This window comes from Ursus arctos, unplaced genomic scaffold, assembly GCF_023065955.2.
Source record: "Ursus arctos isolate Adak ecotype North America unplaced genomic scaffold, UrsArc2.0 scaffold_14, whole genome shotgun sequence".
NCBI lineage: Eukaryota > Metazoa > Chordata > Mammalia > Carnivora > Ursidae > Ursus > Ursus arctos.
The window spans coordinates 67,357,014-67,381,880 of record NW_026622808.1 but is presented as its reverse complement, the minus strand read 5'-3'; the positions used below and the strand labels follow the sequence as shown (position 1 = coordinate 67,381,880).

General features: G+C 54.3%; 2 protein-coding genes across 5 annotated transcripts in view; one reads left to right on the top strand and one right to left on the bottom strand.

The window, feature by feature from the left end:
- The window catches only part of SLC6A6 (solute carrier family 6 member 6), an 82,848-nt gene extending 75,518 nt beyond the window's left edge, over nt 1-7,330 (top strand). For all 4 annotated transcript variants that reach the window (XM_048226576.2, XM_044385092.3, XM_026501435.4 and 1 more), the window contains one exon: nt 2,836-7,330. In XM_048226576.2, the coding sequence (XP_048082533.1) occupies nt 2,836-2,976 (141 nt within the window). In that variant the 3' untranslated portion in view covers nt 2,977-7,330. The remainder of the gene's footprint in view (nt 1-2,835) is intronic.
- Nucleotides 7,331-9,332: 2,002 nt separating this feature from the next.
- GRIP2 (glutamate receptor interacting protein 2) overlaps nt 9,333-24,867 on the bottom strand; it is a 42,180-nt gene continuing 26,645 nt past the window's right edge. Inside the window, exons 15-24 of the mRNA XM_026501432.4 lie at nt 24,782-24,848; nt 24,544-24,689; nt 23,525-23,669; nt 21,263-21,402; nt 20,401-20,580; nt 19,190-19,364; nt 17,467-17,572; nt 13,840-13,983; nt 12,958-13,104; nt 9,333-11,928 (exon numbers count right to left, since the gene is read on the bottom strand). Of these exons, the coding sequence (XP_026357217.1) occupies nt 11,770-11,928; nt 12,958-13,104; nt 13,840-13,983; nt 17,467-17,572; nt 19,190-19,364; nt 20,401-20,580; nt 21,263-21,402; nt 23,525-23,669; nt 24,544-24,689; nt 24,782-24,848 (1,409 nt within the window). The 3' untranslated portion in view covers nt 9,333-11,769. The remainder of the gene's footprint in view (nt 11,929-12,957; nt 13,105-13,839; nt 13,984-17,466; nt 17,573-19,189; nt 19,365-20,400; nt 20,581-21,262; nt 21,403-23,524; nt 23,670-24,543; nt 24,690-24,781; nt 24,849-24,867) is intronic.

Below are 24,867 nucleotides of genomic sequence, written 5' to 3'. Positions count from 1 at the left end.
GAGATTGTGGGCAGGCACGTGGGGGAACGGGAACAAAGAACAGTTCCCGTGGACAAAGGCTCTGTGGTGACGTTCGGAGCAGGGCTGTGGGCAGGAGGAGGAATTTGCCGGGCAGAGGATGAGACCTGGAAGGCCGTGATGCCCGGTGCATTCACAGGCAAGGACATATGACAGCACTTGGGCAGCAGTGACATGTGCTGGGGGTGGGCGATGGCACTGGACAGGTGACCATGGTTTTGCATGCCAAGCTCAGAGCTAGGGCTTTATCCTGGGAGAAGTGGGGGCCGTGTTGCTGAAACCATAAGACAGGAGACAAGGAGCCGGGAAGGAAGCCTGAGCTCCCAGAGCCCTTCTCTTACCTTGAAGCCAAGTTTTGGATAAGCCCAACCCATGCTGGTGTCCCCTTCCCCACATCTGTGGCCCTGTCTGCTGCTGGAGACAGAACCTCAGGCCCCCAGGTCCCTGTGCCTGCCAGCCTCCCATTCCGAGGCCCCCTCCTTACCACCAACCCCTCAGAAATTTCTCCCAACAATACTGCAGATTCCAGGCTGTGGCAAAAGCTGGAGCTCTTTCCAAGAAATCCTTTTCTTAGAATCTCCCTTAACCTTTGGGCTTGGGCCAGCTCCAAGACTATACTGTTTTGTTCTGGGCTGTTTTTATTGTTATTCTCTTAAAAATCTGGAGCCAGGATGTCCTGGGGCCCTGGCTCCCCCTTGGGCTGGGCCAGTTTCCTTGTGGGCAGGGGAATGGCCTGGAGGTTGGGGGGGGTTGTGGAGAGGGGCTGCCCAGGCAGAAAGGGAGCAGCCTGCCCTGGACAGAGGAAGTAGGCGGGGGTGTGCCCGGGAGCAAAACAGGAGGCCTTGAAGCTGGGGTCCGCCTGAGCCAGGACAGCCCTGGGGCCCTTGGGGTCTTCCTGCAGCATCGGACCCGTTGTAATTTCTCAGAGGACACAGGGAAGGACCCCAGTGTTCAGCCAGATTCCTGGTAGGCCCTATTATTTGTTAAAATCCTGAACTACTGGGTCTGGGAACGGATGGGTGATTGCTATGGCCCTGAGCCCTCCGCATGTCCCCCCCCAAACACTCCATGCTAACCCAGCCCCTCCTTGGGAATTTTCCAGAATGTCCTTCCTACCCAGAAACTAAAAAGGTCATTAGGGCACAGCAGAGGGTCTTGAATGTCCGTTCTGATTGGTCAGTGCCCACAGCAGTTGCGTACTTCAACCGTGGATGGGGGCGTGGGGGACACCTAACACTGACTTGTGTCCCTGCAAAGCCTAATTCTAACATAGTGTTTCATCCCAAGTTTAGAGGTTTGATGAGAATGGGGTTTGTGTGGGGGAAGGAGGAGGGTGTGGGTGAGGCCTCCACCCAAACTTGCACCTACAAACCAGGCAGATAACCAAAGCCCCCTCCTCTGAAGGCATAGGAGCCCCATCGATCCGTTTGCTGTGGGCCCCTCGACCTGTCCCCCGCCTGTGCTCCCAGCCATGAGCGTCTCTCTGAGCCAGGTTTGCAAACCCAGAGCTCTGTCCTGGGCTGACTCCAGTTCCGTCTGCACCTCCCATATAGCTGGAGCCCCGGCTGGCCGCCCGGCCTTATCTGCCTCTTGTCCCACCTTCTGGGCGTGTACCTGTGCGGAGAGGCAACGTGATGGAAAGGAGCCGAACCTGCTCTCTGGCTGCCCTTCCATCGCTTGCCCTTGCCCTTGCCCTTGCCCTGGGGCCTCCAGGCCAGTTGCTCCAGGACCAGGCAGGGAACCCAGGCGAGGGAAGCCATCAGGCGGGGCTGGGAGGGACCTGGAGAAGGTGAGCCAGAGCGTCAGCAGGCAGCCAGGCCTTGAGCTCTGGCCGTTGTTACCAAGAGCAGGTGTGTGGCCCTGGGCTTACCAGATCTTGCAAGTTTTTAAGAGCAGATGGAAATCTGGACTTTCCCAGTGAAATCCTGTAGCTTTTAATAAGCAGCTTAAATGTAGTATATTTAAATGGAATGTAAATGCCTATGTAGGAAGGTATCTTCACGACCGCTTCCTACTGAAGCCTCTGAATGGACGCTTGGCAGGAGGGGAGCTGGGAGTCAGGAGCCCTGAGTTCCAGTCCCGATTCCACTGTTGGCTTTCTGGGGGTCCTGAGAAGGGCTCTTTCCCTCACTGAGTCCATGATCCAGCAACCAGTCGGGAAGACACAACTCACCCTGCCCAAAAGTGATGGGCTGATTCTCGTGCAGTCCCACCTCTGGCTCCTTCCTCTCTGTCAGAAGATGCAGCTCGACAGGAGCAGTGGTGTCCGAGCCCCGAGCAGGGAGAACCGGACACCTGCGGGGGGAAGGGGGGGACCCTAGTGCCAGAAGGCAGAAAATGCCGTTTACAGGCGACTGAGGAGTTCGGAGTTTCTCCTTGGGGGAGGTGGGAGCCATAGAAGGCTCACAACAGTTATCCAACCTCTGGCATAGAAATTGCAGAAACTCGGGCTGCTTTGCAAAGTCAGGGAAGCGGGGGGATGGGAATTACAAGGAGGCATATTTCAGCTCCATGGGAGAAAGAAGTTGGAGCTGGGAGGCGTGAGTCCCCTGTCCCTGAGGTGTGCGAGCAGGGGTTGGCCAAGGAAACTACTGACGGGAATTCTGCCCTGATTCAAGGCCCGGAGGGACCTCAGAAGCACCTTGGTTCAACCCCTTCATTTGCCAGTGGATACGATGGGGGGGTCCAGAGAGGGTCCTAGTCTGCCAAAGGCCAAACGGCCCACTGGCCGGATTCAGAGGGTGTAGACGGTCGTGGGGGAGAGGGGAAGCAGACCACCTGACTTGCCTCTCTGCTCCCGTCCCCTTCCTTCTCCAGAGACTCAAATACCTGCTGACCCCGAGGGAACCCAACCGCTGGGCCGTGGAGCGCGAGGGGGCGACGCCCTACAGCTCCCGCCTGGCCGTGAACGGCGCGCTCATGAAACCGACCCACATCATAGTAGAGACCATGATGTGAGCCCTCAGGTGGACGGGCTGCTTCCCTGCTGTTTACTAACATTAGATTCTCATAGGACCAGGTTTACAGAGCTTTCTATTTGCACTAGGATTGTTTTTTTTAATTGTCACAGGAAATGTTACTCTGCGTGTGTGTGCGCGTGGGAGTGTGCGTGTGTGTGGCATTGTGCGTGTGTGTATTTCGTTTTGATTTGGGGATATTTTGTACAAAAAAGAAAACCCACCGGCAGATGTCCGGCGTGAGGCAGAGCTTTCATATTGAATTAGATGTATTTTATGGGAACTTGGTAAATTTTTCTTTGTATTTTTTTTTACATATAACTATATATACATTTCGAGATTGTCATACACTTTTACCACTTGAATTGATCTTCTCGCCAGCAATAGATCTCGTTTTCAAAAGCAATTCTTCGGTGCTTGCGTAGCTGGCAGAAAGTTCTGCCCCCAAAAACACAGGGTGGAATTTTCCTGGACAGTAGACCCATTTTAAAGGTGTAGCGCCTTCCCAACCTGGTTCAAATAGGAGTATACAGCTGGGGAGGAAGAGGCCCCACGGGCTGGCCAGACCCAGAGGGGCTGGGGGAAGAAGGGCCACGAGAAGATGCTTCATTACACTTGTCTTAGCCAAGAAGAGAGATGCCAAAACAATGACTCAGCCCCTCAGATCAAGGGACTGACGTAAAGCGGACAGATGACGCCATACAGCGAAAGTCCTCTCTAGAAACCGTTGCTCCAGGAGCAAAATCCCACCTAGTACTTTGAGATCGAGGTTGGATGGCCAGAAGGACTGATGGACAGATTGTCAGAACCATTCATCCGAGGGGGAACGGCAAGAGCTCCCAGGAGGGCTGGGGAGGATGGTGCCCCAATGTTCAGGAGGCTGACCGCTCGGCTGCCGCCCAGGGCATCCCAGGCAGCAGTCTGAGGCCAGCCCAGCAGGAGCCAGCAGTCTCAGGGCGCCAAACGTCACCCAGATGGGTCTGTTGCATTTTAATGGGGTTCTATCAGGTTCTGGCCATTCCCCAGCTGACATCTCTCGCAGCTGCGTGTAGGAGAGAAGCATGATGTGTTTGGTGAGGGACGAGGGGTGAGCCAGTGGACCAAAGGGTGTGGGCCCAGGCGTTCAGAGAGGCCTGGTGTCAGGGAGGGGCGCTTTTCTTTCCTCATCTCTCCACCCTCAGCTGTCCTCATCTCCCAGAGGCTGGGAGACCTCTGACAAGCTCCCCGCCCAGGGCTGCCCCAGCTCCTAGCTGGGAGTGCCAAGACTGATTTTGGAGGCTCCCTGGATCTTGGATTCAGACGAAGTGCTCCGAGACCCTCCTCCCTGTTCAGGCACAAGAGCAGCCCTTGGTGGTGAGTCGGGGGATGGTGAAGCTCTTCACATCCCAGCTCCTGCAGTCGCAGGTGTGAGATGCGCACTGCGTGGGGACCGAGGAGAGGAGGCAAGGGAGCGTTTTCTAGAAAGGTGGAATCGTTCGGGGGGCTGGCACCCCAGAACTGGTTTGACCAAGAGTCTGATTGAGAGCGGCATTCCTCTCGAACCAGGAGAGAAGGTACTCCACCTTTAAAATCCTGAGATGGACACGTCTCCACCCAAGCCCCCATTTGGACCTAAACTGTGCCATTTAAACTGTCACTTCCAAGTTCAGAGTCTAAACTAAACATCGTCACGCACAAACGACAGTGACTGCCTCGTGGGGTATGGAGAGTGAAGTCCAGCTCGGGTTTTCAGAGCGGGGGCTCTCTGAATCCTGGAACCCTCTCCCCAGATTCGGGAGGGGAGGAGCCTCTGGTGTCCCCCTCCCAAGGGGCAGAGGCAATCCTGAACCTCTTCTCTTTGGCAAGCATTCACATTTCACTGTTTCCAAAGCATATACTCTGCCAAACAATACCCAGTCCTATTCCAAACTGTTAACAATTCTGTGTTCCTGTTTTTCTGTGTATTTATGGTTGCCGCTGTGTCTGATTTGATTTTGTTGTTGTTGTTTCCTAATTTTACTGAGTAGCAATGTGACCTATTTTCCTTTGTCTCACGGAACTTAGTAAACTAACCACTGTCGACGACTGGGGACAGGTGATGTACGGGGATGAGGGGGGCTTGGCAAGCTGTGGCTGCCTGGGCATTTGTGGTCATTTCAAGCTACAACATCTCCCCTCCCGTGAAAGGCTACAGTATTTTAAGTTGGTGGGCAAATTGCAACATTCTGGAGATGGCCCGAGAAAGGCTTCTTCTCTAAGACTCGCAGACCAAATTCTAGACCAAAGACACATGCAGACCAAGTCCCCAGGCCCCGCCTGGAAGGAAGGTCAGCCACTTTCTCCAAGCCCGTTCCTCGACAATCTCCTGGTGCACCTGTCTCCAGTTGGCCCCTCTTGTCTGCTCCCCTAGCCCTTCTGTATCTGCAGAACTTGGCTCTGTGAGTACAAGGTGTAATGATGCATGACTTTCATACGTCTCCACATAAAGGAAACTTGTCATTGGAGCTCATGACTCTGGTCCTCCTGTCTCTGGAGAACAGGTGGTCCGCCCACTCTCTGCCTTGGGATGGGTCAGAAATTCTGGTGCCCCCACGTAGCCCAGTCAGCTGGCTCTGAGAAGGGATGCAAGGGAGATGGTTAAAGAACTTTCTGAGGATGTAGAAATGGGTAAGGGCCTCAGGATAAATCTGACCCAGGGAGATGCTTCATCAAGCCTGGTACGGGCCGTGTCAGTCCCTGCAGTGGACTGTCCTGCATGTCAGCGCTTCCCCAGTTAGCGCCCTTGTAAAATGGAGGAAATGAGGCCCGGAGTGAGGAGGAGACTGGGCACAGCGAGCAGGGACTAGAACCAGACTGTCCCCAGTCAGTTCCAGCTGCAGGTTCTCCAAGGGGGGTGTGGCGAGTGCAGCTCCCCAGTGTTCTTCTGAAGACCAAAGACGAGCCTTTATGAAAAGGAAAGCGCTCTGTCCGCCAGCATTCAGGACAAGGAGAGCAGCGCCCCCACCCTCTCACCATCCTCGGGCCCACTGGACCTCACGCTGTGGCTCTGTGGCAGGCGCCTGGCCGCCGTCCAGGAGGAGAGGCAGCGCCCGTTCACCCTGGCCCTGCACCCCACAGTCCTCTGAGCTAGGAATTGAGATCCCGATTGCATGTGAGGAAACTGAGGCCCAGGGAAGCCAGTTGGTGTACAAGAGGCAGAATCCCTTAGGCAAGATTTAGCCTGAGGCCACGTGGGACATTCCCAGGCAGCGAGAAGTGGCCTTAGAGGATTTCTGGGTGACACACAGCCCTCTCTCTCTGTACCTCTGTTCCCTCACTCTCACCGCAGATCCCCAGTGCCCGCCCCCCCCCCCCGAGAAGGTGGTGAAGCACAAGGGGAGTAAGCCACCCTCAGCCTGGCACAGGGTGATCTGTGTCACCCAGGTGCCACCACGCAGTGGCCCATGGCCCAGCAGGCATCTCCCCAACACGGCCCCTCTGGACGGGGCGATGCTCCGGGCAGCCAGTGCTAAAGGCAGAGGTCCTCCCTTCCCCTCAGGCCTCAGATACAGGCCAGGAAGGACCCAAGAGCAACGTCAAGGTCCCATCCGGCCCTGAGACCCAATGTCAGGCAGCCCCAGGCTGGGCTGTCCACGTGGTGGCTATAAATAGCACCGTGCAGAAACCCAACAAGCACAAACCAAACAAAATCCCAGATATTAAAACTCAGAGAGGGGTGTGAGCAACCCAGAAGCCAGAGAGCAGCATTTGCCCCGCCCCCAGCGCCCTGTTGACGCCTGGCCCTCCGAATGCTCTGGTTTGAAGAGGGAGCTGTGTTTCATTGTTCTCTCGTGGGTGTCACTACAGACGTGTTCTGACAGTTCCCTGAGGGATGGAGCATCTTGTTATATATTTGGCTTCAAATTGAGATGTTGGCTCCATTTCTTTCTTTCTTCCCGCCGCCCCCAATTAATTTTCGAATCCCTAGCAACTGTGACTCTGTATTTAGCACAAGAGAAAGCTGAGAACGTGGGTCTTGCCTCCTTCCAGAAATACGTCTGGCTCATCAGGACTTTTTTTTAAAACTTCAAAATATTTTTAAGATATTTTAAACTTTTGTAAAAAAAAAAAAAAATTCAACCAACGAGACTCTTCTGAGGAGGGACGTTTGTATCTGAATAAGACCCTCGGTGTGTCATTCAGTCCTGCAGTACACAAGCTTTTGTGTATAAATGTTTTATGATATGAATCCCTGTATTTTGCAGGGCTTTTCTTTTCCTTTTTTGCTTTTTAGATAAATATGTATATCGATATTTTAAATTCATCTTTGCTTTTTTTTAGAGGAGTTTGTAATCACCTTATAACATGAAAATAAACATTTCCTTTTTAAAATCCAACACGTGTGGGTTCTGTCTCGACGAGGCTGTCTTCCCTCCTGTTCGGCAAGCGCCTGACAGCTTCCGGGGGCTTTCGGCTCTGCCCTGGGTGCTCCCCAAAGGTGGGTGTTGTCACCTGTGGTGGGAGACGCGGAGGCAGAGGATCACAGAAGGGAAGCGGTTCACTCCAGGGTGCACAGCTAGTCTGTGAGACAGATGTCCTCCGTCTCCTGGGTCTGCTCCGGCTGGTTCCACGGACGCTGGGGACTGAAGCCCACCTGCCACACACCGAGCCCTGCGGGGCAGGGAGACCTCACATGGTCTCCCAAGCCTCAGTTTCCCCCCCTGGAATACACCGCCGCCCCCTTTGAGGCTTTGGGCTGATGAGGGGTGTTGCACCAGGAGTAGTCACTTACGCCCAAGCAGGGGCTTTCTGATTGCCAAGTGCAAGAGTGGGCCAGGCTGCAGGGAGGGGGTGAGCGCCGGAGGAATGCAAATAGAAATCATGCCACAGACACTGGGGCCTCAGAAGGGAGGACACTCAGGACCCCAGAAAATAAGTGGTTGGCACAGACGTCCTCCGCCTTGGGAATCAGGTACCCAACCCACTGTTATAGATGGGGAAACTGAGGCTGGCAGAGGGGCTCAGCCTCACTGGGGGTCATGGAGCAGGTCAATGTTTTGGGCAGGTTGATGAGTGCGGGCAAGTTCAGGGGAGCCTGCTGGGTCCCTTCCCCAACTTCACAGACCAGGAAAACCTCTCTCAGTAACTGTTTATAGACGATGTTGGAATAAAATACCACTCCCCCAGCTCTTTTTCTGTCTGTTGGCCTTTCTGATGGCCTCTACTTTCCTCTTCCCTGTGTGCCTTGGCCATGTAACTTCTTCAAATTGTAGCTCCATCCTTTACTTCCTGTGTGACTAATGGCAAGTTACTTAACCTCTCTGTGCCTCCTTTCATCACCTAGAACACTGGGATGATAACAGAGCCACTGCTGAAGGCCGTGATCCAGGGGCTTCTTGAAAAGCATGCAGAACAGTGCCTGCACGCAGCCTGTGTGTAGGACGGGGCTGCCTCTCCAGGTCATGACCTGGCCACACCGCCCTCCCCATTTTGGAAGGGCCCTGAACCTATCACCCAGCACTCGGAGGAGCAGCAGTGCCCTGGGCACAACTCGCCTTTGGTTCCCCTGGCCCAGCCACATCACTGCACCCAGCGTGGTTCCAGCCAAGCTAGCACACCTCCGGAGACGGGGTGCTCACTCCATCCTGCATAGTTGATGAGAAGACGTTCTTCCTCTGCCTGCACAGAGCATGGTCCCCCAGTGAGGCCTGGCCATGACCTCAGGGCTCGTCCTGCCCTGCTTGCCCTGTGAAGACTTGGGGCATCGACGGGGCTGCACCCAGGCTAAAGGGGCTCCGTACAGCAGACCCACCACTCACCTGCCTCCTTGGTTTCGCCCTGCAGACAATAAAATCCACAGTCCCTACCCAAACCTTTACCATTGGACCCTGCAGGCCTCCAGCCTGGTCTCCCCACTCTGCTTCCGGGCCTCCTTTCTCTTCCTTGACCCCACCGCGTGCATTCCCACCTCAGAGCCTTTGCACTTGCTGTGCCCTCTGCCTGGGGCACTTCCCAGTCTCCACAGGGTGGACTCCTGTCTTTAGGGTCTCGGCCCAAATACCACCTTTTCAGAGAAGTCCTTCCTGAGCCCTAGGCTAAAGCTCTCACCCCACACTCTGTCCCCGTGACTGGGTTTTTTTCACCGCACTGTGCACTTCCTGAAATAATTCTTTGCGATTTGCTTCTTCGTTCCCGGTCTGTCTGCCACTAGACTCTAAGCGCCATGCAGATGGACCTCATCTGTCCTGTTCGTGCTAGAATGATGCGTAGCCCAGGCAGACCTTGAGAATGGATGAATTAATTAAAAGCAGGGAAGATGTCATAAGATCCAACAGACGCTGACCATTGCCAGCCTGTGATTTAAAAAAGGAAAAGAAAAAAAAAGACACCACAGTCTAGTTGCATTTAAATAATTTTATTTTAAAAAATCATCCCAACAGCAACCCATCCCCAGCTCCTAAGTCACTGCAACCCCTGGCAGAACAGATTTATACACGGGCCCCAAACAGACCCCAAATGGCCTTTGCAACACAGCCCCTTGGCATGTGCTTCCCGAGAGCCCTAAGAAAACCCCATGTAGAAAAATACTTTACAAGGAATATGCTCTAATCTCAGCCAGAGAAAAATACAGCTTTGGGGGGTGGAAGGGGCAGGTCACAGGAGCTGTACCCAAAATGCATAGGCAGGCAGGACGCTCACCGGGGACGGGTATCGGGAAATGTCAAGTCTGGGATCTATGATCCCCATGAGAAGCCAGAAGGAATATTGCATATGAGAAGGCTGGCCACGGCCAGGGGCCACCTGCCGGGCCTGGTTGCATACGTCTGGGGGATGGCAGAGGCCTCAGCCGCAGGAGGCAGGGGGGCACTGGTCGGGGAGGGGCTGCTTCTTCCCTCACCTGCAGCCAAACGCAGCTCTCCCGAGCCGAGGGGCCGTGGGAGTACAGCCTGTCCAGCCCCGTCACTTGACAGAGGCCCAGACAGGCTGGGCAGTTTGCCTAAGCTCACACAGCTGCAGCTGCCCGTGGCCATGTCTCTGCTCTGCCAGCCCCTAGCCCCCCAAGCTGAGGGCTCTTGGCTTTTGCTCGGTGCCCCTGTGATGGGTGGGCAGTGCAATTTCACCCTGGGGCCGGTGTTTACACGGGAGTCCAAGATAGCAGAGGCGATGGGCAGTCCAGCCCTGGCATGAAGGGCTCTCCAGGGAAGGCAGGGAGCAGCAGGGTGTGAGGAAGTGGAGGGAGAGGAGGGAATGCAGGCCCTCAGGGAGAGTGTGGGCAGGGTGCCCAGTGGGCATGGTTCTGACGTGACAGGGAGGCCCGTACCTGCTCAGAGACTATCCACCCCCTCGATTATCCAGAGAGGGTCAGACCCAGAGGGGGTCACAGCAACCAAGCAGCAACCCAGAGCAAAAAGAATAGGCCTCTTTACTCCCCAATCTTGTCCCTCAAGTGGAAGAGCATTTGGGGGGCCTCCACGGGACGGAAGCATGGAGGACGCAGCTGGGAGCGGGTGCCCCATTTTCCTGAGACCCCCATTAAGAGCAAAGCAAATCCCCAGACAAGACTGAATCCTGCCTGCCCACCTCCATCCCTGGGGCTGCAACTCAGACCACCAAGTGAAGGCCCGTGCCCTTCTCAAATCAAAAGGGTTTCTGGTCTGTGGAAAATGAGGACAATGACTTGAAGGGATGCTGGTGCTTCCAGATTTCGAGTGGGGATATACTTCCTTAAATGACCCCTTTGGACACTGTCACCTTTGGGCATGAGAGAGAATGGCCCATCTCTCCTGCCTGCCTCTGTCTCTGTACCTCCCTTTCCCTGTCTCTCCTCCTTCACGGATTTGGAGATCGAAGAGGAGCTGTATCATCCCACGTGTGATGCCTCTATGGCTTCCCATCCCCCCTGAAATGGCAGGCGGATGAACACTCCTGGGTCTTCTGTCCCAGGTGACTCCCTCCCACTGTGAGGGGCCTGGCCTGAGAGGGGTGTATTCACATGGATCTGTGCCTGCACCCCTACAAAAGAAACAGGAGCGACCGAGGGCCCAAAGCCGGACACCGAGCTGGCCCACAGGGCCCAGAACTGCGGGTCTCAGATCCCGGAGGCTTCAGACCAGAGATGCCAAAATGAAAGAATCACTCACTTTCAGACTCAACAAGCCCATGTTTCCCGGGATTCAGCCATCCCGGCTCCAGAGCCTCGTAAGTGGGGATGCCAGCAAGCCCCAAACACCAGAATTCTGGGGAAGGGAAGGGGCTAGGCTCCCACCCTGAGTGGCATCCCTCTTGGTGGGAGGCTGTCCAGAAAAAGTGCCCCCCCCCCCGCTGCACCCTAAATGCTCCCCCTGTGGGGAAACTAACTACCTGAGCCTGTGTGGACCCATTGCCCGGATGCCTCACATCTCCATCCATGACTGCACTGGGGGTGTCCAGTTCCCACTTGCTCACCTCCTGTGACAGGGAGCTCATTCCTCCCTGGCAACTCCATAGCTCTGCTGGGAGAAAGCACTCGCACTGACCTGGGCTCCCTAGCTCCTAGGCCCCTTTTCTCCCAGCTGAGCAGCCTGCCTCAACCTCTACTGAATGGGGCTCCTCTGGACATCTTGGAATCCCAACGTGGAGAAAGACCTAGATGTCACTCCAACCAGGGCTGGGACCTCACTGCCTGGTACTCCAGGCACCACAGAACCGGAGAATAGAGACAGACTTCGGTCCATGGCTCAGGGCCTGCCAGACGGACAGATGGATGAGTGAGTGGCCAGGTGTCCAGCCCAGCTACAGGTCTGGGGGCCAGGACCTACTCAGGCGGCCCCTGGGGTGTCCAGACCACGTGCTGACTTCAAAGCATCCGGGGGCTGCTGGGGCCTGGTGCTCGTGGGGCTCGGCTGCTCTGTGCCAGCGGGTTGCGGCTGATGACCAGCGCCAGGACATCGCCTGCCTCCGCCAGGAGCGGCACGGCCAGGCAGCAGTCAAAGTCCCGCGTGCGAACGTGGTTGACCTGCAGGGAACACAGCCAAGGGGACAGACGGGCCTCAGCTGAGCCGAGCTGAAGTCGGTAGGAATCGTGAGATGTCCTCGAGTGTGGGCCCGGCCCCCGCCCAGATACAGGGTAAATCTAGAACACGCAGAGAGGAAGTCCTCCTTCCTCGTGCTCTCCTTCAATCCTTCCGGTTAGGTTTTATCAAAGAGAAACCCCAACGGGGGCGCCAGGACATCCTTCCCGATCCTCTAACACCTATTTCTCTCCCTTTTTCAACATGAAAGAGCAGACCACACACTCAGCTTCCTGCCCAGAATTGGTGACATTGCTTTGTTTCTGTTTTATTTTTATTTCACATTGACCTTCAATGTCAAGCAAGGGGTGCTGGGTTTTCATTCCTAAATGACATGAAAAGCTTCCTTGCAAAATAAATTTAAGTCGGAAAAACTGCACCAGTTTAAAGGAAACATATTCGGCAAACGTAGCGCTAACAGAGCAGAAATCACACCAAGGGAACAAAAGCAGCTGGGGCGCAGGAAAGGGAGCACAGGGCGGCTGGGCCAGGGCCGTCCCAGAGCTTTCCATTGGCTCACCCACATTTCCCAGACTCCCTTGCTGTTGGCGAGGTCACGTGACTGGTTCTGGCCAATAGGCTGTGAAGGGGAGTGGCAGGGGTTGCTTCTGGGTGAAGGCGGGGGAAAAACCAAAAAACCCACGTGTGATTTTTCCAGTCTCGGTTCCTATGTCACGTGGCCGAGGCCATTTGCAAGAGGACAGAGCCCCCGTCGGCCTGGCAGAGCAAGCCTACGCCGGCCCCCAGCGAACAAATAAAGGTTCGTATGTGAGGCCACTGAGATTCAGGGTTGTTCCTGCAACATAACTGAGCCTAACCTGACTGGTGGTGTCATTCCCTTCACACGCGAGGAAGCTGGGGCTCAGAGAGGAGGTGACCTGCCGAAGGCCACTCAGCCAGGGTAGAAGTGGGGCTGTTTCCCCATGAGGCAAGGAAAGGCCACACTACCCATGGTGCCCCCAGCCCAGCATTACCTGAAGGACCCTGTCGAAGGGCCGGAGGCCCCCACGTTGGGCGGGCCCATCAGGACGCACAGTGTGGACATAGACACCCTTCTCCAGGAGGCCGTCAGAGACGCTAAAACCAAAGTCGTTCCGCAAGGGGTCCTTGTGCAGGGTCACCTGGGAGCAGAAAGAGGAGGAGGTCCCTGGAGCTCTGATCTTTGCCCTCAGCTCCCCACAGCAGCCCAAATCCCGTGGGGTGGGGACCCACGCCCAGCCCACTGCCCAGCTGCGCACCCCACCACTTCACTGCCTCTGCCACATGGCGCCCCCTCGCTTTCTCCATGGCAGCCCACCCTCCGGTTCACGGCACTAGTCACAGTGGGGAAGCTGGGGAAGGGGTTCCTTCTCGGTTCTTCTTCAATGCTCTCCCTTACCTCCAGGAGAAAGTCTCAGTGGGGTATCCATGGTTTTCCCCCCTCTAACACTGGCTCATCTCCCAATTTACCAAGAGCCTCTGAGCCTTCTGAGGGCTTCTGTTGGTTTTTCTATATAGTAACCTACAGATGGCGCAGGAGGCTGGCTTCTCCTTTAAGGACGTGATATACACACACACACACACACATATACATGTATCATATATAAATGTGTTTATATTTTATACACACACACACACTAACATAAGTGGGGAAAAGTGAGTCCACTTAAAGAAAAATATTCCCAGCAGCCCAGTGTGTATCACAGGGTGTGTATCACCCAAATGCTGAGAATCTGAAAAGTTCGACCTAGTATAAAATTGTATTTGGTGGAGAAAAATGAAGCCCGGAGAGGGGCGGGCCCCTCTGGAGCCCCTGGCGGGTCCTCCCGACACCAGGCCACGCACCCAGGCCTCCTGTGGCCAGCCCCGGCGCCCACCTTGTGCATCTCCAAGGGTGTCGGCAGCAGCAGCTCCTGCACTTCCTCGGCGGACGCTGGTACCTCCTGGCCCCTCCGCCAGGGCCTGTGGCCGGGCCTGCCCTCGAGGGCCACGCTCTGTACTGCGCCCGTCATGATGGACGCCTGCGGACACACGGCCCTTCACTCGGATGCTTGTTTGCTCGCTCTTTGCAGTCAGCATCTGTGGACACCTACTCTGTGTCAGCCTTCCAGTTCACAGCGGTGCACAGCACCCCCTGGGGCTCTCAGTCTGATGGTGGGCAGGGGTGGGGGGCCCTCGATCACACCCACAATCAGAATACTAACTGTTGGCACTGAGTGATTAACACTTTGTGCTGAGCTCAGTTCCACTCACTATACACGCAGAACTCATTTCGGTCTGTACGATACTATGAGACAGGCAAATACCATTTTGGGGGGGGTCCATTTTACAGGTGAGGAAACTGAGGCTAAGAGAAATTATGATTTGAACTCAGAATCTGGCTTCAAAGTCAAGGGTCTTAACCACTCTGCTACTTTGCTAATCATAAAAATAAATAAGATATAATCACACACAAAACCTGAAAGAGTTTACCACCTCAAGATTCTCACTGAAAGATCGTAAAGGATGAACTCGGAGGCAAAAAGTGGGAGGCAAGAAGCAACACTGAGCAAAGAAATTAGCTGCCTACAACGCTAATGAGCACTGACTAAAACCCCACATTAACTAACTTCGAGCAATTTGTAAACAAGCAGGGAGACAAGAGGAGAGTTTAGAGGGAAATGGGGGCATTCTACAGGCCCTGTCTCATTCGGGAAGGGGGCCAAGGCACTGATTCGACTTTGCTAGAAAAAGCAAAGCAAAGATAGTGAAAATCCAAGGCAAAGTCAATTGTTGCTGGTCTTTTCAAAAAGTTAGCAACATGGTCTATTCACAGAATGGAATATTATTCGTCCATGAAAAGCATGAAGGGCTGATACATTCCACAACATCGAGCCAAATGAAAAAAGTCAGACACGAAAGGCCACATCCTGCATGACCCCCCCTTATAAGAAATGTCCAGAACAGGCAAATCCATAGAGACAGAAAGCAGAGAGTGGTTGGGAGACGTGGGGTTTCTTTTTGGGATGTTAGAGATGTTCTGGCCGTGTATACGCAACATCGTGAATACGCTAAAAGCCCCTGAATTATTCGTGATTATCCTGAATTCATTCTTTTTACTTTTAATATTCAATTTACACTTTAACATGGTAAATTTTATGTTATGCGAATTTTATCTTAAGAAACAACAATTTTAAATTAGCATCATTCAAAAGACGCTGGACTAAAATTAAGAGAGGCTGAAAGGCATGACAAGCAGGTGCCAAGCATGGATTGGGCACCTGTTTAGCCAGACCAGGTGGAAAGGGAAATTAGGAGTCAACTGTGAAAACCTGCATATGACCTCGGTATTAGAAAAGATGAAAATATATTAGACAGTTATTTCCCTATATGGAAAAAAATGGAGTAGCTGACTGAGAAAACATGATTTCATCATCCTAAAAATACATACATGCTCACTTAAGCAGTAGCAGTCATGATCTATGTGTGGTGGGAATGTTGTGTTCTTATGTTTTATTTTATTTATTTTAGTTTTGATTTTATCTCATCTATTTAATTTTGCACCAGCCACATATATGGCTTCTGTAATAATAAAGCATTTTAAATTTAAAAATTGAATATTAAAACAAATGAATTAAGGATAATCACTAAAAGAATAAAAATTATTAAAACATCCATTTTGGTGGTGGAGAGAGTAAAGAGAAAGAAAAGACTTATCAATACGAGAAAAGGAAGGATAGTACATCAGAAGAATAGAGAAAGTAGGATACATAGAAAGTGTAAATTCCATGCTAGAATCAAGTTTAATTGTATTAGAAATCACAATAAATATAAATGAACTAGTCTTAAAAAAAAGAGAGACTCTTGGATTGGGGGAAATTCAGCTACATACAGCATACAACAGATACATTTAAAATGATAAATGTACACACTTAGTAACACAGTAAGTTTGAAAATAAATAAATTGGGGAAAAGACAGGAAACATTACTAAAATAAAGCTGGTAGAGCCATATTATTATGGGGAAAAATGGAATTTAAAGTGCAAAGCACATAGGGATAGAGATACTGATTAATAATAAAAAGAAAAATTCACCAAGAAGTTATAGCAAGCATGAATTTATATGAAACTAACAATATAACCTTGAAGGATAGGAAACAAAAATTGACAGAGTGTCAAGAACTTGCCAAATCTCCACTCGAGATGGTAATTTTATCATACTACTAACAACAACAAAAAACAACTATAAAGATAAATAAAACATACAACATTTCGTAAGGATCCAGACTTGAACAAGTTTATGAACAATCTTGATCTGCAGAGCACCCTACACCCAACGCAAGGGAATTTGCATTGTTTTACAAGCATACATGAAATGTTTACTAAAACTAAGTACATACTAAGACTAGAAGTCTTAGCAAACTCCAAAGAATTCAAAGCAAATTGAACAGATTTTCTGGCCACAGTACATATGAATTAAAACCAAATATGAATTGGTTTTAAAATTGGGGTTTTAAAAAGACTCTCCACTTCTGTATAATTCAAGGGCTTAACTAAAGTTGTAACAAATTTTTGAAATATTTGGAATTGAATGATCAACAAAAGCATCACGAATCAATATTGGTGGAATGCAGCCAAAGCAGTGCTTATGGGTAAAATCATAGCTTAAGATGCACTATGGTAGAAAAGAAGGAAGATTGAAAATTAAGGAACTAAGAAAGCAGGAAAAGTATCACTATTTAAACACAAATAAAGTAGAAGCTAAACACAGAAATGAGTAAGACACAAAACAACGAAACAAGAGAGAATTAATAAAGCCAAAAATCAGTTCTTCGAGGAGCCTAGTAATTGGCAAGACTGATGGAGAAAAAAAAATCGGCACCAATCAACAATATTAGGGACAAAAGCGGAGATAAAGTGGAAGTTTATATTTATTGCTCTCAGAGTATGGAAGAGCTCCCGAAATGACCCAGTTGGATCCTTCCGAGACCTTCCCGGGCAGCCTGTTCCACCATGGGCCATGCTGACCTCACACAAAGCTGTATTCACTTCTCAACTCCCCCGTGCTGTCCCTGACGCTGACCTCCACATGCTTTCACAGGGCATGCCCACAACCACGTCCCCATACTGCCCCTGCACACGCAGACACCCAAACTGCCCCTCGGCATCCAAATGTGCGCTCAGACACACCTGTTCTGAAAACGCCCTCCACATTTGTGCATATCTGAGCATGCTCACATGCATGCACACACACAGCCCCCCATGTGCACGTGATGATGCCAGACACATTCATGTGTGCACACACCTCGATGCGCCATACCACAGTGCTCTCAACCGCACCTGTATATGTGTCCATGCACAGTGTGCACGTGTGCGAAGACGCTTTACACGGAGCGCGCCAAGGAGTGCATGACACACACAACACACGAGCAGGACCCCATCAACATGCTTGCTTCCTACGGGCACGCACATCGGTGTGTCCATGCACGGGGGCCCCCAGGAAGCTCTGTGGGGTGGTGGCCCTACCTCCAGTTCCCTCAGCAGCTCTGACTGACCACATGACTCCAGGTCTTCGAGCGCTTCCCCGAACATGCGCCAGAAGCCCTCCTCACGGGCAGGGCCGGGGGCTGGGCTGTAACGTAGGAACCAGAGAGCGTCAACTCCTGGTGGGCGGGTGGGCGGGCAGGCGGGCTGGGGCCTGAGGAATCTTCGGGGCCCCGGGGCCCAGCGTTGGGCTCGAGGGGCCATAGGGTGGGCGGGCGGGCGGGCGGGCAGGCAGGCGGCCGTCCTCGGTGGCAGTGCTGGGGCCCCGGGGCAGTGGTTGGTGACACGGAATGGGGGGAAGACGCAGTTAGGGGCGACCAGGACTGTCGGTGGCCAGTTAGAACAGGGGCAGATGAGACGGGGTGGAGAGCGGTGACACAGGACGCCTGGGAAGAGAGACAGACGGACGGACAGACAGACAGAGAGGAGATCCATGGTGTAGCCCCAGGGGACGGCCCCTGGCCCCACCCAGACACATGGCATCGTAGCACAGTGACAGGGACAGAGCTGGAGCCAGCGAAGACACAGATGGATGGAGAGGGTGGCGTATCTGAGCTTGGAGAAGGGTCCGGGCCACCCCACGGATTCTGTCACAGGCTGTACGAGCCCGTCATCAGCTCTAGTATTGAGGCTCGTTAGAATGGTAACAAGTCACACTTACACGCTTGACAGTTCACAAAGCCACTTGCCACCTACAAAGTCCTGGCCCCTTATAAAGGATGTTTTGCAAAGCACTTTCTTACAAAGGCCCGCGAGCTTTTCTCTCCTAGGGAGACTCAGGGAGGTTGACGTGCAATAGTTGCTTCTGGCCCTTCCCATTTTAAAGATGAGAAGACTGAGGCTGAAGGACATTCTCTCCATTCAAACCAATTCTCCAAACATTCCCCGGGGCCAGGGCTCCGCAGGGCCTGGGGCCACGGTGGTGAATAAGGTGTAGCCCCTGTTCTCCAGGAGCCGGTGATTCAGTCACAAAGCGTGCAGGCGTACCCACTGGGTGCCAGGCACTCAGCGAGGGGCTCTAAACAGATGGGACAACAGCCAGGTCAGTAACCAGGTGGGCACAAGGGGGCCAGTGCCATGAGGCGGCTTGGGGACCAGCCGAGGAAAGGATGCCTTCTGCCTGGGAAAGTCGGGGAGCCTCCCGGGGGTGGGGGAGTGTGAGCTGGGCTTTCAAGGCTGCATCGGCCTTGGCCAGGAGAGAGAGGGAAAGGCACTGGGGCAGAAGGAACTGCCTAATGCAGAGCACAGACCCCAGAGGGGCGGCTTGGGCCGGGTGGGAGCAGCATTCCTCCGCAGGCGCCTCCTCCAGGGGTGATGCGGGGGCCTTCAAAGCCAACGCTCCCAAACCCACCACGTCCATGGCCAGGGCTGATGCCTGGGACCCGAGCGCCCTTGCAGGAGGCCATCAAGCCATCTGGGCTAAGTCAGGAGGGTGGGTTCAAGTTCTGAGCCGTTCTGAGAACAGATAACCAGACTCGAAAGGCAAACACTTTCCACGCCTTCGCCACCGCTGGGCCCTCGTCCCTGTCTCGGCCTGGCCGAGGCAGCTCTGCCCGATGCTTCCTCCCCTCTCCCAGGAGCCGCCCTCTTCGGCAGCCAGACGAGACTCCTCCACTGCCCCCACCGCTGTGGCACAGGGACCCCCAAGCAATCCTCGCCAGGAGACCATGACTGCCTCCTCCCTCGTGGCTTTCCCACCACAGACCTAGTCCGTGACTCCCAATCCTCTTCTTCCTCCTCCTCAGGGAAGCTCTCGTCCGTGGGGGCCGGGGTATAGCTCGTCCTCCGGGGCTCAGTGGGTGGGGGGCTGCTTCTCAGCCGGCTGGGCCGCCACTCCTGGGGGGTCACGCCCCGAGCCACTGCCTGTGGAGTGTAGGAACCTACCAGGTGGAGAGGGGGGGTGTCTGTATCCGCTCTGTGCCTTTAGCTTGCCCTCCTTCCCGCCCCCTTTCCAGCTGTGCTGGATGACCCGAGAGAGGTCTTTGCCCCCTCTGGCCTTGCATGACTACCCAGAGTCCCCTGAGGGCCCTGCCACCTAGTCCCTACCTCCAGAACCCCCTGGGACTGCTGATCACCCAGCAGAAGAGTTAATGCCCAGGGCTCCGAGACCCTGTCCCGGCACCACTGGGCTTAGCCAGCTGCCTCCTGCCTGGGAAAGAGATTCACTATTTTGACCATTCCTCTCTGCCCGCCTTTGGGAGCTCTCAAGACCCTGGCCCAGGGGTACGCCAAGAGACGCTGATCAAACACACGAGGTGGGGAAGCGGAGACCCAGGGAAGGCAAATATAGAGCCAGTGAGGACCGGGGCTGGGAGCCACCGAGGCCACATAAAGGCCTCGCTCCACTAGTTGTCTGAGCCGGGCCTTACAGAGGCCAGAAGGCCAGCAGCTGGATTTCAATGCCCCCCAACCCCCGAGGCCACCCATGGGTCTCAACATGCGGGCAGGGGAGCTTGTGTCCTCAGAGGGCAGCCTGGATATGTCCACCTTAAGGCTGGGTCTTGCGGGATGGGATGCGAGCCCCTTAAGGGGCTTTCTGCCTTCCTATCTTCAACTGGATGCAATAAACATTGCTTGGGCACCTGCTGTGTACGGGGCACTGGGCTACGAATGAGAAAGACAAAAGGAAAGCCAGCTTGGTCCCTAACCTCAAGGTGGGGAACTCTGAATAGCCAGCCATGGTGCTATGGACACTAATCAAAAGATGTGTGAAGGCCTGAGGTCCATGCTCTGAGCAGCGAGGGGCCCTGACAATGGCTAAGGGGGCCCAGGCGGGTCTGCCTCCAGGAAGTCTGAAGGATAGAGCAGGGAGAGGAGGAGGGAGGATGAGGCAGGGGGAACAGCCCCTGCAAAGGCCTGGGAGCTGGGGCGGCCCAGAGGGAGCATGTTGCTTATCCTAGGGCCCCAAGGCGTTACCTGGGCCCCCGAATCCACCCTCCGTGGCCGAGCTGTCCCAGGACTCCACAGCGCTGTCCACACTGGGCACCGCGGGTGAGAACCGGGCTGCCAGCAGGCCTCCTTTGAGTGCCTCTGGTGGGTCCTCATCTGCATCGCTGGCCTCGCTGAGGCTGCCCGACTTGCGGCACGGGAGGGGGCCTGGGACAAAAAGGGGGTGTCACTGCCACTGGTCTCTGACCTCAGAGACATAGAGACACTCAGTGAGCCTCAGTTTCCCCACTTTAGTCTGGTTTAGGAACTCACAGGCACTGAGCACCCCCCTCACCCCTGAGCCTGCTGCTGAGCAATCTGATAGGAGGGGAGGGGGCACACTAATGGGCAAACCCATTTCACAGACAGGAAAACTGAGGCTGAGTTCTCCGAGCTGGGCCCTGGGGAGTCCCTATGGCTCTGGGTCTGTACAACACGCCCAAGGTCACATGGTGAACAATAGTGGAGCCCAGATTAGAAGGAAGAAAGACCCGAAAGCTCGGGCTCCTTCCACTGCAGGTGGTGGCCTCCCTGCCAGGGTATAGGGCACCGGTTCAGGGGAAACTGAGGAACGTACAAGCTACAGCCCTAACGCAGAACAAGCAGCCTTGAGAGGCAGGAGGCGATGAAGAGGGTGGTTCAGACCCAGACTCCGCCCACACAAGCTGTGACCTTGGGACCACCACTCCCCTTTCTGAGTCTGGTCTCTTCAGCTGCCCCAGGTGTCTTCCCACCTCCACTGGATTTGGTGAGGATGCCATGAGGTGGGGCACAGGAACCTGACAAGAGGCACAGAGGGATCTCCCTTCCTAAACGGGTGGCTGGCTCCAGGGGGTGGGGTGAGGCTCACGGTCTAGCTGCTTCTTGATCTTCAGCGTGACAGTCTCGCCAGCCACCTGCAGGAGGTGGATGGCCTCACTCAGAGGCCGGCCCTTGAGGCTAACACTGTTGATGGCCAGGATACGATCGCCAACATGGATAGCGCCAGTCCTGGGGAAGGGGCACAGGACAAAGAATGAGAGACATTCAAGGCTTCAGGGGTGGGGTCTGCCCTCGGGGAACTCAGGAACCCCAAGGCACAAGTCTGACTGACCTCAGTTAAACCCAGCTGTAACAAAAAGCAAGTGTGATCTAGGGTGGCATTAACAGAGGTATAAAGTCTAGAATTTAGGGGATGTCTGGGTGGCTCAGTCAGTTAAGCGTCTGATTCTTGATTTCAGCTCAGCTCATGATCTCAGGGTCGTGAGATGGAGCCCTGCATCGGGCTCTGTGCTGGGCATGGAACCTGCTTAAGATTCTCTCTCTCCCTCTCCCTCTGCCCCTCCTCCCACTCTCTCCCCCTCTAAAAAACAATTAAAAAAAAATTCACCCTAGAATTTGGATGGGAGGGGATTATCCTCCCTGACTCTAAGTTAGATTCTGGAACCAGTGTCAAGCATGAATTTTGAGCATGGATTGAATCCCACACAGTAGCTGCCAAATACTAGCTACATGATCTGGGGCCTTGCTTCTCAACTCCCTTGAGTCTCAGTTCCTTCACGTGTAAAATGGGAGCGATAAACTTACTTCATCTAACTGTAATTGAAAGACGGCTGAGTGGAAGGGATTCTTGCTTCCCTCCAGCAGAAATCCACGGGGAGCCTTTCCCTTTCCCTGGGCCTGTTTCCTCACCCAGAGAATGAGCTCAGGGTGCCCAGCTGACCTCACAAGGGGGTGTGAGGGGCTGATAGGGCCAGGCAGTAGCATTGCTCTGGCCCAGAGGGTTTCTACCTGGACACCATCAGAATTACCCGAGGAGATTTTTAAAAAAGGCGTGCTGCCTGGTCCCAACCGCTGGCCAATGAAATTGTACCCCTGGGAACTGGGCTGGGGAAGGTGATCGTAGGGGACAGTCAGCACTGAGAGCAGGGACAGAAGCTGCCATGGATGCTGAGAAAGCACCTGACCTGGGTGAGGGAGGCGGAGGCAGGGCACCCTCACGCCTGGCCTTGCCCACCCAGCTCCCCAGGGGCCCGGGGGAGTAGTGAGGGGCATGGTGGGCTGAGTGCGGGAGGTCAGAGCTGTCTGTCTGGTGTGGCCGACACCAGCCCCCTGTGGCTACTGGGTCCCGAAATATGGCTGGCCCAAACTGAGATGGCTTTACTATGTAAAATACACACTGGGTTCTGAAGATACAGTATGAAAAAAAGAATGTAAAACATCACTTTAATTTGTATATTGACTACATGTTGAAATAAATATGTACTTAAGATTCATTTTGTTTCCTTTTATTGTTCTAATACGGCCACCAGAAAGTTTATACTGAAATGTGTGGCTCGCATTGCATTGCAGTTGGCCAGCCCGGTGACGGTAGGGGGGACTGTCCGTTGCGTCCTCAGCGCCCAGAACCGGCTGACACACTGTAGGTACCCAGGCAAGGTGGGAGTAGATGAACACACGTGAGAGAGGAACCGTCCACCCTGTCCTCTGCAGTGGGCCAGCAGGGGGCGCTCCAGGAACAGGGAGCCCTCCACCGATCCTCAGTCCCATCCATCCTCTTGCTGCAGCCCACCACCATGGGGCCCCTCCAGCTTTGCGTCCTCCTCCAGGGGCCCAGCCTGTCCCCCCCAGGCCTGGCCAGGCTCTCGCTCGACAGCCAGCTCCTCTCAGTGTCCGGAGAAACGGCGTCTCACCCAGACTGGGAACACTTCCCTGTTACCCCTGTGGGGCCCTGTTCCTCCTCCAGGCCCCAGAGTCACCTGCTCCCCCCAGTCCGGACAGCCTGTGACACCCTCTTTCTCACAACTTCCCCAGAGGAGAGGACAGCAGGGCGGCCCCCAATGCTTCCAGAAAAGCTCCAGGCTGAGTCAGGATTGAAGGCAACACAGCAGGTGCCCCAAAAAGCCTCACAATATGCTGACTTTGCAGAAACGCGAATCCCCAGGTTGGGAGGGAGGTGTGCCAGGGGGGCTGGTCTGCCTCTGTGGAACTGAGGCTCAGAGAGGGAAGGGATAGGCCTGATGTCACCAGGGACATCAATGTTGGAACCGAGGTCAGAATCCACTTTGGCTGTTCTAAAGCCCAACCTCTGCCCCATGAGGGTCTCCAGTGTCCCCACAGAACCCCAGCTCACCTCTCAGCCAGACCGCGCTTGGTGAGGCCTGAGATGACAATGGGGTCAAAAGGCTCCTCTGTGCCCGAGATGGTGATGCCCAGGGGACCCCCGTAACGTTTCAGTTCCACTGTGTAGCTGATGGCACCTGTGGTCTCCTGCTCGTCTGCAAAGGTGGGACCCATGGGGGGGTGCAATGCGGCAGGGCCCAGGAGCTGGACGCCCCCAGGCCCCAGTGCCCTGCGGTACTTACTCCCTCAAACTCATCCATTCACTCATTCGTTAACCCACCTATCCACTCATGCCATGACTTCTGATGGTACAGCCCGGGGACCCTGAGGCCACCTTCTGCCTCTACAAATGTTTTCTTACACCCAAACCCCATCAGAAAAAGAAGAAAGAAAAGAATCGTGAAACCAACATTCTAAACTATAGATTTCATCCAGGACACAAAATAACAATCATGAGAATAAGAAGAAACCAGACTTCCAGCTTTTCTTTAAAAAAAAGATGAAGAAGAATCATCTGCCCCCAAGAGACCATCCCTCCCAGGGTAGGAACTGGCGGCTGCCCCTCTGAATAAGGGATTGGCTCTCCAGGGGCCACAAGCCTCACGCCTCCTTTCTGCCTCCCCAGCCTGTATCATTTTTTTCTTACCTTCTGTCCAGGTCACTCACTTCTGTCCCCTGTCTGGCCTCAGAGGTGTCAGAGCTGGTGGCCTTTACTTCTTCGCTCACAGACCACCAACGCAGGATGTACGCCCCTGGGGCATCCCTGCCCTGCCCGCCCCTCTGCTCACTGCCGCCCCCTGTGGGCCTCCTCCGCTAGGCTTTGTGCTGGTACGGAAGATCCAGGCAGCCCTGGGGACCATGAGATGTCCGTGCGGGGCTCCCTCCCTGCATTTGCTCATTCAACGAGTCTCCACCAGCAGCCTGCCACCCGCCCTCCTCTGCCAGAGGGAGCCCCGAACTGCAAGCTGGAACCCGCTGGTCCGGTGGGTGGACCGAGAGACTTGGCGGCAGTGGGGGAGGGGGGCATACCAGAGTTGTCCTCATCCTTCCGGATCTTCAGCTTCACCAGGTCCTCGCACTGCCGCAGGATCTGCACGGCGTCCTCCATGGGGCAGTTGTCCAAGCGGATATTGTCGATGGCCAGCAGCTTGTCGCCTGGCTCGAGGGTGCCGGTCCTGCAGGAGCAGGGGTGGGGGACACGAAGAGCCTGGCAAATGCTGCTCCCCGTGGACTGCTCCCCTTACCCTGCGCCCAGGGCCATCCCTACCTGTGTGCCACACTGCCCTTCTTGATGTCAGAGATGATCGGGGGCTCTCCTCGCTTCCTGCTGGTCGCTGGGGGGAAAGAAGCCGC